This window comes from Clinocottus analis, unplaced genomic scaffold (genome assembly GCF_023055335.1).
Source record: "Clinocottus analis isolate CAN_PGR_092001 unplaced genomic scaffold, fCliAna1.0.p SCAF_19, whole genome shotgun sequence".
In the NCBI taxonomy this organism is placed as follows: Eukaryota; Metazoa; Chordata; class Actinopteri; order Perciformes; family Cottidae; genus Clinocottus; species Clinocottus analis.
The window spans coordinates 12,583,610-12,595,179 of NW_027175920.1; the positions used below are offsets into that span (position 1 = coordinate 12,583,610).

The 11,570-nt window shown below is 45.5% G+C and overlaps 1 protein-coding gene across 2 annotated transcripts; it reads right to left on the reverse strand.

Moving 5' to 3' along the window:
- Positions 1-6,325: 6,325 nt before the first annotated feature.
- LOC137789696 (dexamethasone-induced Ras-related protein 1-like) lies at positions 6,326-8,009 on the reverse strand. Of its 2 annotated transcripts, none has more exons than XM_068583452.1 (2): positions 7,626-7,908; positions 6,326-7,418 (listed from the first exon to the last, which is right to left on the reverse strand). In XM_068583452.1, exons 1-2 carry the CDS (start codon positions 7,894-7,896, stop codon positions 6,889-6,891), a joined length of 801 nt encoding a protein of 266 aa, XP_068439553.1. In that variant the 5' UTR covers positions 7,897-7,908; the 3' UTR covers positions 6,326-6,888. The 2 variants fall into 2 exon arrangements, with proteins under 2 accessions (XP_068439553.1, XP_068439554.1); XM_068583453.1 differs by having other exon boundaries at positions 7,018-7,344; positions 7,626-8,009.
- Positions 8,010-11,570: the final 3,561 nt, after the last annotated feature.

Consider the following 11,570-nt stretch of genomic DNA (forward strand, 5'->3'; position numbering starts at 1 on the left):
AAAAACTTGTGATAATGGGAGATAATGGGTAATAATTGCAACAGCGTCCGCTCTTGCCGTCCGAGTGTGACGGTAATGTATATTACTTGTGGTGTTTTTTTGCCCATACAGCTGCTAGTTTATGTCAGGTGAATGAGACCAATGCGTTGCAATATGAAAACGTTCCTTTCAGCACATGTGACATGACGCTGAAACGTAAAGTGTGTCCTTCTCCGTGGAGTTGATTCAGTCTGAAAAAATAAGCAAGAAACAGAAAGATTCTTCTGAAAATTGTGTCACTCATGTACAAAAACACAGCAGTGTTACTGTTTAACTCATGACTTCCTGTGACTCAGTTAAATCCTAACTAGAGTCAACTTGATCGCTCGCGTGCTGCTGTGTTCGCAGGAGGATGTGGGTGACGGCTGCAACTGACCAATCAGTAGACCGGTGGCATGCACGAATAGACGGGCAATAAACTCTCCCGTGCATCACGGTGGAGGTTGAATCTTGGTGGGAACTATAAGTGAGATTCCATGCTTTCGGTTTCTGTACGGTAAACGGCACATCGGGCCGGCTTTGACTCCCCGCAGGACACTCTTCTGCTTTGTAATTTAAACAGTGAGTGATTATGAACCTCTGGCAAGACTCGCCGCTTTGGAGGTGCAAGGTTTAATCTGTCTCTGACAAAAGATTAATGCAGCGAGTCACCAAACTGTTCACTCGTTTAACGCTGAATCATTCAAAAGAAGAAAAGTGTTGTCAGATGTGGACATCTGTAATCAAAATCATGTGAGTTGCTGAGAAACCTGTCAGTACGAGAAAAATGAAGTGTTTTTCATATATTAAAAAGCATGTTGTAGTAGAAACCTGAAAAATGAACAAGATGTGTTCCCTTTAAACTGAATGAGCTGCAGTGAGCGGACCTGATAAACTAGCAGCCGTATGGGCCGTACGCTGTTATGTCACTATCCCGGCCTGCGTGTCCTATCAGTTTGATCTCAGCATGTCTAAGCCATGTCTGAGTCTGCCACGGTGCTCTGCCGAAACATGAATACGTCGTGGATTAAGACTGATGCTGCCAGAGACTGGGCTCCTCGCCGTCCCTGTATCAGTAAATCATTTTGTGTAACAGGGGACACTTTGGTGTTACAAGTACAGGCCCTGCGTGATGCAATAAGTGTGTGAACGTTGGGAAAAAGGTATCTCCTTCCTCCGTGACAACATCTGCAAATATCAGGAGGACAAGATGATCCACTTATTTATTTTTTTGACAAAAATGTCAACGTGAACTCAGTCTGTAGGGAAGAACATTCAAAGCGCATTACGTAAGATCACTAGAAATGCTTAGGGCTCAAAAGGTTACCAAACATTCTGAATTAGTTTTTATTTAATAACGTCTCGGTGACATATTGGCGTTGTATATTTTTCCAGTTGACACATCCGTTTATGAGAGGATTTAATTTGAGGAGGCTGCCAAGGAAAACAACGGAGCATGGTTCCTCTCTCAATGCTGACGAGTGATGTCGATGCAACTGAATCACAGCAGAAATGAGAACTTAATCTTGTTTTATGGCTGATATGTGTCTTTTTTATTATTATATTCAAGAAAAACATGAATGATAGATATTGTCAAAACTCAAAATAATTAAATGCAAGGTTATTTGGTTATGAAAGAAATATAAAGCAAAGTATTTCTTCTCCTGTCTTATGCAATTTGTGTTCTAAAACCAACGCACAACTTCAATATTGTATTTACGTTCGCCAGGTAGCTTTGAACAGCAAACTGTTCCAAGTCTGCGGTTTGTGTAAAATGGCGACTGTTACATGTAAGAAGGCCGACATGTTCATACAGGATTGTTCCGCTGCCATAAATTGAAGAAAGAAACAGTTTTTGCAGGTTTGAATCAAATGAATTAGTGACTTTATTCTGGTAAATTGAGCAGTCAAACGGTGATGGCGGAGCATGACCCGGTGAGGGGGTCGCTGTTGAAGAGCGACAAGAGAGTCAGCTGTCAGCGTGACGGACGGTGCGGGGGGCCGATGACCAGTCTAGTGCATCAGGGGACACCACTTCATAACCAGGAGAGATGAAAATTACAGGTGAAATGATGAAAACAGACCCGGCGGTGGTCGGGAAGAAGCTACAGGACGTGTTGACCTAGAGATGCAGGAAGTCCACCAGATTGGTTGCCAGAAAGCGAGAACACTTCAAAAGTAAAGCAATCTCAAAACCACTCCCGGGACGCACGCAGCCGAGAGCTGATAGCTCTCCTGAGACTGCCGGGCTGCATGCGTGGCATCTCTTCTCTGCTCGTCTCTCTCCCAGAATAACTGTGACTACACCACCGCGTGCGTTAGGCCGCCCTGGCTAACTTCCTGGTGTCCACAACCTTGCTGTATAGCGCCCTCACCGTCAGTTACGACGTTCGAGTTGCATAAGTGGGATCCGGCGTCCCTTCGGTGTATCGTTAGTCCCCGAATTCAGCAGCTGCATCTCCATTCTCTCACCTTGCTCGTCTTTAATGACGCACCTGAGGCTGATCGTCGGCATTTCATCCAGCTGCCGTCTGGAACACTTTATGACGGTCACTGTGGTATCTTGACTTCCTGTTAAGGAAGTGTCGCTTCTTGATGATGTCATCCAGGTGCAGAGTTCACAGGTTAAGAATAAAGATGGCCGCAAACCGAGCCCAAAGAGTACCGAGACAATTACATGTCCGTGTACTAAATGCAAATACTACAGTCACGACTAGGTGTAAAAACAGGTGCGATGTTTCTTCGATTGCTGTGCTTGATTGGAGAATTTGAATGTTTTGATGAACCTACGGGACGGTCACACACCTGCGTACACAGTCCACAGGTGTTTCCACTTGTTGCCTAATTAGGATCTCAGGCCTGCGTGTGCAAACAGGGCTCGCTCTAATTAGAGGTAGGCTTCATAGGTCTGGTAAACGCCGCAAGGCCACAACCGTAGATGGTTTTATTTTTAATACCAAAATCTTTAATTTTATCATCATGTTATTTATATTTTTAATGTTTTTCAACTGTGACCAGTGCACACACTGCACAAGCTCACTTTTTTTTTGAACAACTTAATGTCATCGCAGTAGAGGCTGTACCGCAATGTGTAAAACAGTTTTTAAATCAAACTACAGTGGTGCCTCATAGTAGAGTACTTTTGACCAAATCTGACTGCCTAACGTGTATGTGATGAAAACTAAACTTGTGCTCATGTCACAGGTTTGTGCGGCGACTTCTGTGTTCAACAACAACGTCAGAGCACAACACAACCCTTACTTTTGCATTTCCTGTCCTGTATATGTTACGACTTTCCTTCATCTGCTCTTTGAACATTACAACGGAAACTTTTCAGGTCGCGAAATTTGCTGAGACCTTTCGAAGAAGCAATTCCTGCGACCCGTACTGGTCCTCTCCTTCTGCTGCTGACGCCCGTACAAATGTTGTCGCTTTTGGTATCAGGAGGATAATCAATACAAAATAAACGCATGCTCTGACTGGTTCACAGTGGCCTGCTGTGTGTAAACGTAGTGCCGTATGCGGCTGTTAAACACTTTTTTTGTTTTTTAGTATTTTATCGGAGAGCAATAGGTTTCTTCAGTTGAAAAAAACAAATGATCTCTTCTCCGAGCAGAGTCAATGGCGCATGATAATGAATGTCATTATTATGTATTTCTGTCAATTAACGCGACGAGGAGCCGAGCACATGGTGTTACTCCTGACACGCGCCCTCTCAAACACAGGGTGTTGCAGGATGTCCTGTGAGCGTGTGCGAAGCGACCGGGTACAGTATGCAGAATCATTGCTGATAGCGAGGCTCTGGGCACGAGAGAGAGAGAGAGAGAGAGAGAGAGAGAGACAGACAGACAGTCAGAGAGAGAGAGAGAGAGAAAGAACTGGATACAGCGTTTCTAGTCCAGAAAAAAGGTGCAAATGACCGAGAATTGAAGCCGCGTTGAGCAGAAACTGTGAGGTTTGTTTGGAGCTGCAGGGTGTAATAATGCTCCAACCTGTCCTTGTTTTTATGTAGGATTTAAAATTGCTATTGGATAGAAATTTACATTTTAGCAGAGACATTACTGTGTTTAAGAGTCTGTCGGGCACATGTGAAACGAGACCAAGCATCTATTGGTCGCAACAGTTTGCTCTCGCACACATTTATAGCCGTTCCTTGACCTTTAACCGCAAGATATGTCGGTGAACATTGGTTGTATGGGTAACCACGAGTCTCCTCTTGACAGGCAATTATAAACCTATGTGGGTTTTCTTTCTCCTATGTATTGTTAAAAGGGGGCTTTTGATCCCAACAGCCTTCTAATTGCATGCATTGCTGTGACTGAACAGCTGCTGTTGAAGAGAGAGATCAGTTGTGTTTATTTGTGATGACGTCGGTTCCCATTTCACAGTGTGAATTAGCGCCGTATGAAATCATCTGTTTTGACCTTGAGGATAATCACAGCCCTACGAAACTTTACAACACAGAGGCCGAGGACATACAGGGAAGTGTGGCTTCCCTTAGTATATTGATGAGTTATTTTTTTAAAGAACGTAAGCACTTGTCATCCAATTGTCAAAAGTTAAAAGATGTAGACTTCTATATGGTTTTCCTCAAGGTCTTGTGGTATTTTGGGAGGGATTTAAAAAATGTTAAATCAAGGAATAGCATTTTATTTCTGACAGGAACACCTTAACCCACCGTGCTCAAATTCATCTGTGTTGCCAGCTTTCAGATGACATACACCACGTCCACAGTCTCCCACTAAAGATCCACTGCCCCATCCTAAAGAAACATGGTCTAACTGCTTAAAGAAGGATAATCTGCCAATCGTGCAACACCTCAACACATGGTTTTACATATTCTTTTACACGTGTGTGCATATGAATGTTCACACATGTTGATTAGTATACTTTTTGTACTCAAGGACACTTCTCCAGGAATTTTGATAGACGGATCCACTTCATTCATGTGAACTCATAGAGGCTCAAAATGTGAGTTGTTCTACTAAACGCGGCATCACATGGTACCAAAACAGATCACTGCACCCATATCTGTCACGGGAAGCTCTGAGAGCGAGGACCAAAAACCTCATGCAACAGGTAAAAGTAATACAACCTGACAAGGAGACAAACAGGGTTTAAATACAAGAGGAGGTAACAAGCAACAGGTGGACACAATGAGGGCAGCACAGGTGCAGGGAACACACAATCAGGAACCAGGTAGACGCACAACCACCAGGGCAGGAAGGGCCGAGACACAGAGGACTCAAGACTACAAAATAAAACAGGAAACAGCTCAAATCATGACAATATCAGGGTTTCATATTACGGTTTTTAAACACTGTTCAAAGAACCATGAAAGGCCGGCTTTCTCTGAACAATTCAGTCTGTTTCTCTGCGCTGTATTTTTCTGTATTTGTTGAAGTTCTCCTCTGGGTGCACATACTGATCCGAACCAGTCTTAACAAGAGGATGGGACTTTTTTCGGCCTTTCCGATCTCGTTATATTCCGCGATTGAGCGGCACGTTTGAGATGCCCCAGTTTTATGGCACCGAGACGCAGCTTTCTGGATGCTGATAGATGTCCATTACTTGACCCACTGATGCAGAAGTGCACGATGCAGGGTACCTTTAGGGCTTCAAACATTGATGCGGTGTCTCTATGTGTGTGTGTGTGTGTGTTTACTGCATTGTGGTTTGTTGGTTGCGTTGAGAAAAGGGCACTCCTTCATTTCACATGAAGTCGGGCTCCTCCTCCTTACCCATACCACAGCTCAGTGAGCATCGGCACTCGGGGCCTCATGGAGCGCTGGGAGAAGCGGACCAATATCTGGCTGTAGGGCATCGGTTTGTCATAACAGACAAGATGGGAACGCTTGGAAATCAGAGACAGACCATCTAAACACAGTGCATTGTGTAACACTGAGGCGATGCGACAGGGCAAGTGGCAGAGTTATAACTACAGAGCTTGACCAAGTAAATAATTAACACATCTTCGAGCATTTAACCAGGTTTTGGCACACTGACGAAATTCGGGTTGACCCCTTGGACCTTTCCTTAAAGCTCTGCAGCGGATGGGAGTTCCTCCAGAAGGAGCAAACTAGTATGTTTTGAAAGTGTGGGTACTATTTAGTTGAACACTGTCTCCAGTTTCTCCTCTCGTGAGCGCATATTTGCACTTCAAGATGAGGCCACAGTTGTGTCTCCATCACTATTGCATACCAGGTGATGTTAATTGAGTTTATTCACCGCGGCGTCTCTGTGTGTGTTCACTGCAAACGGGGTGTGTGTGAGTAAAGATCAAGAGAGAAGGATCGAGAAAACAAAATTTATCGTTGATTTTTTATTATATCAAGATTTTGGTTGACTTCTTTGCAAAAAACAATAAATATACATTCACAATCAAACACTTTAGCTTGTAAGGAAACATTCAAGTGTATAAGCCATTATAAAAGATATGACAAGGTTGTAAACAACATTCTCTCCCTCTAAACATTACGCCTCCGGAGCAAATAGTCTCTTTTCTCTCCCCGCTGGCGTCTGTAAAAGGCATGACGTCATGAACACGTCGATGCGCGAGTCTCACGAGGTTTTGAAGCCACGTCGTGCACGCGCTGGGCTCTGGTGGACAGGACAAGCAAACATTCTCAAATGTCTTTATTTATGGATTTGACAGTTCAAGAGGACAAGCGTGTCCAGTCAAGTGTCCTTGGAGACGGCGCCGCGTCAGAGCGCGCGCGCGGCGGCGGCAGAGCGCGGCCCCGCGGCGTCCCCAACACCTCCCGCGTCAGTTTGAGCGCATCCGGCCGCACAGGCTGCCGCACCGGGCTCCCTCTACTTTCAAAGGTTTGCGTTGAGTGTGTGTGTGTGTGCGCGCGCGCCGGTCTCCTCTTAACTGATCACACACCTCTCTTTGTCTTTGCCGTGGCCGCCTCCTATGGCCTTCTCCTTGATGTACATGAGGTCGCTGTGCACGCTGGGTCTCCGCGCGCACGGAGTGACCATGCCGAACGCCTCCCCGATGTCCTTCACCTTCTTGTTCTTCATAGACTTCCTGTGCAGCATGTCGCAGTACTGCACGGACACCTTGCGGTGCAGGTCGGGGCTCATCTCGTGAGGCAGCTTGGCCAACGTGAACAGAGTCTGGAACATCTTATCCACGTTCTCGTTGCGCTTGGCGGAGATCTCGAAGTACGCGCACTTCTCGTCCCCGGCCACCAGCACGTCGATCTCCTCCTGCTGCACCTCCCGGTAAAACTCCCGGTCGCCCTTGTTGCCGCAGATGACCAGCGGCACGTCGATGTTCTCCTTGATCTTGTTTTTCAGGCACGACTTGGTCTCGAAGATCTGCCGCTTGAGCCGCTGCACCTCCTGGAAGGAGTCGCGGTTGTCCAGGCTGAACACCAGGATGAACACGTCGCCTGAGGAGAGGAGAAGGAAGCTCTGGTTAACTTTTGACCCGCTTTGGACACATGCAAAGTGTTCGTTTTGAACCAGACAGACACAACATTTTTGCGCTGCATCCACGCGCTCAACGCGCAAGTTTGCAGCACTTCAAGGGCACGTTTGCGTTTCTTTTTTTATTCTCTACGCGACTATTCTCCTTGCAAATAAGTGTGGATAAGTACCTGTCAGTATGGAAAGTCTCCTCATGGCGGGGAACGGGTGGTTGCCCGATGTATCCAGTATGTCCAGCTGGTAGTTGTCTCCCTTGATGCTGTACAGTTTCCGGTGAAAGTCCTCGATGGTCGGCGTGTACTGCTCGTCGAACCTCCCGTTCAGGAACCGGGACACGATGGCCGTCTTCCCAACTTTGGTGGATCCCAAAATCACCATCCTGTAGCAGTTCTTTGCCGGGATGTCAAAATCACTCTCGGAGGGTGACATCTTCTTAATCATGGTTATATCTGGCTGCTTAATAAGCGAGGAACTCCGTCTGGCCCTGGAGAGCTGTGCGTAAAAAGGCGGCTGAGGAGACTCTGGAGGGCAGCGGAGAGGCTCTGGGTGGCTTTGCTCTGGCGTTTCTGTCTGCTGTCCGGACTGGAGTCGTGTATTTATGCGCGCGGTGGCCAGCTCCTCCTCCTTGCGGACGTCACAGCCCAGCGAGGAGGCACTCGTGGCCTCATTGAGCGCTGGGAAGAGGGGACCAATCTCCCGCTGTTGCGTCAGTTTGCCGTTTCTTAAGAAGACAAGACGGGAGCAATGGGAAAACAAAAACCAGCCGACCATTAACTCACATTGTGTAACACTGAGGCGATGGGAGAGGGCAAGTGGGTAAAAGAAAAGTTATAACTTCCACAGCGCTTGCCCAAGTGAATTATTAACGCTTCTTCCGGCGTTTAACCCGCTTTTTGGCACACTGGTGAAAAGCTGGTTGACCCCCTTGGACTTTTCTTCAAAATACAAAACCTCTGCAGCGGATGTGAGTTCCCCCAGAAGGAGCAAACACGTTGTCAGACAGTCAGTTTTTAAAGTGTGTGCAAGTACTATTTAGTTATTGTTCTTATCACGAGCAGCAGTGCAGTCTGTTTCCAGGTTACTCTCACACATGTCAAAACTTGCAGCACACATTGGCACTCCAGGACGAGGCCACAGTTGTGTATCCATCGCTATTGCATACACAAGTTAATTGAGGTTTATTCACGGCCTCATTCTGCTGCAGCTTCGTGTCAGCAGGCAGGAGGAAGGAGGCTGCAGCAGCTTCAGAGCAGCGGCCGAGCCTCGAGAAAGATGCAGTTTCCACAGTGACCGAAAGGGGGCAGTCAAGGTGCAACTGCAGGAGAGGACGGCACGACTCACCTGAGGAAAAAGTAGAGTAGCTTTTGTGTGTATGTGTGGGTCAGAATATAAGATGTCTCCATCTCTTTGTTTGGTGAACTGCTTTCAAGAGATTGTTTTTCATTATTGTATCACAGCTGGGAAATACAATCAAACATGGATCTGTGATGAATGGATTGACAGGCATTGCGACAACAAAGAAGAAAGGACATCAAAAAGATGTGTCTGCGTGTGTGTGTGTGTGTGTGTGTGTGTGTGCGCGTGTGTGTGTAGGGAGGTGGTTCAGTGTCGCGCTTCATAAAACTGAAAGGAGTGTGTAAAGTGGAGGCGGTGACCTGGAGAACCGTCGCTCCAAACCCGAGTGTGTGTAGTGATGTGTGGAACTACGCACCACCTTGGCATTAGAAGGAGATGGGGGAGCTCTGATGCGGTCTCAGACACGTGTACGAGGTGGCTCACGGAAACTGCATTCATGGGTTGCAGCCCTTCATGTTTTCTCAAAAGCCCTGAATATCGTGTTGTTCCCATGAGGCTATTCCCGAAAGAAATATGAAGAAAAAGACAAAGAGAAATGTTTTTCCGATGCCTAATATTCATTTTGGAGAATTCAAGACCACATTCACTTGGCATTGTGGGGGCATGCTAGATTTGCAGTTAGAGCCGCCCGGATTATTACTATGGGATGGATTCAAATGGAGCAGATTTGATCGGAAAACATGAATTCCTGAAACTTCACTCCAGCACAGTATCCCAAAGAGAAGTCAAGACATATTTAATGTAACTTTAAAATAATAACTTCAGTCCACACTTTACTTTCCTTAGATGCCACGAGTACAAATACGTCATCCTCTGCACTGGTAGTTGGTAGAAGTTCTGGTTTTTAAAGGTCAAACAGCTGGAAAACCGTTAGTGGGATGGAGGCTTGACAGGATGAGTTTTTGTCATGCTTATGATGTTTTTCCCAAATAATGTACAGTTTTAGTAGTCAATTCATCATCAAAGGCTTGAACAATAATTCTAAACAGACTAATGGCAGAACAAGGACGAGCAGACCATACAAACACAGTGCATTGTGGGACAGTGAGGCGATGGGGCGGGGCAACGTTGGACAGAGCATGACCAAGCGGATGATTAACGCTTCTTTCAGGCATCTGGTTGACCCCTTGGACGAAGCCTCGAAATACAAAACCTCGGCAGCGGATGTGAGGTTTTGGATCCACGATACTTTACTTTTCATAGATGGAAGGAGGACAAATAGGTAATTCTCTACTCGTGTTGTGTTCTGGTTTCCACAGGTCAGACAGTTGGAAAACAATTAGTGGGCATTTGGAGACTCGACGGGGTCATTTTTTCTTTTCCATGGCTATTACTTTTTTTTATTTTTTATCAATGGCTTGAAAAGTAGGTCATACGGCTGCTGTAAAAAAAACTCACCGGGGGAGGTTGGCCCCAATAAAGTGTCTCGACCCCGGATGTTCACAACATGGGGCCCTGCCCCTGGACGGACAGCAGCATTGTGGAGGAGCAGTGGAAGTCTGGTTGAAGAGGCAGGCGTTAAAAGCAAAATGTGACAAAGTGCAACGAAAAGAGAGTGAATGAATGACTCAGGTGTTCGCTCCACTGAAGAGATGAAAAATGGCGCCAGACAAAAAAAAACAAAAAAAACAGACCTCAGTGGAGCGATGAGGGGACTGTGACCTTCTCATGAATACATGGCATTATATTTGCTTCCTGTTCACAACATCGTTGTTGTTGTTTGAAGTTATTTTAACCCTCTGGGGACTGAGGTCGTTGTCTCGATTTTTCTTAATTTCTTAAATTCACCCATGTGTGACGTCAATAATTGCAGATCAATCTCAGCTCTAAGTGCAAAAAGAGAAAATATGGCCCTAAAGCTGGAAAATGTAATCTCAAATTGTGAAATTCTTCCCGTCTCTCGTGAAAACATACCCTCCCCCATGTGGACGAACTGTTTCGGCGGTTGACATTGGGTTGTCAAGGGTCTTAGGTTCACAAAAGCGGTGAAATATATGAATAAAATGGTACATACGTGTAAATAAATGTCGAATGCCAACTTTTGTATGATTGTTTTCTGAGTAGAAGTGTTGTCTGTCAGTACTTTCATCGACATGAGAGAGGGACTGAGATAAAATGGGACTGAGGAATGACTTCATGCTGCAGACCAGGCTTCATGGAACAACACATGTACTTTATGTAAGGATGTGTGTACTATGTGCTGTTTACCAGCGCATGGTGGTGCCGCGTGTCCTAAAAATGACCCATTTAAAGCTGTCCTTTACAGTGACAGTCCATGATGTTGAGAGTCGTGCTTTTCATCCAGTTAGAGTGAAACTGAACAGCTGAGCGGAGCAGAGGTGCCGTGTTGTGTTTCAGTACACTGCAAGAAAACACGGTGTGTTTTTGTCTCAGGTGGGTAGTGTACGGTGCATTCCCGCCTCACAAAAAAAGAAGTCATAATGATGAGATAAAAAGTCAAAATGATGAGATAATAAAGTTATAACTTTTTATCTCATCATTATGACTTTTCAAACTAAAGTTTTTCTTTCATTTGAGGTAAAAAATGGCGCAAAAATAACGAGATTATCTTCATAAAGTGAGCAATTTCTATGTATATTCGCTTGAAAAATGTTCTCGTCGAGAGGACATTATGCTGTTAGAAGTGTCTGAACTGTGAGCTTCATGGAGACGTTCAGCTTGAGCTGTTAGCATGAAATAGCGGAAATGGCAAAAACATTTTGTAATTTCTGTACAATTTCGACATTTTCAGCTATATA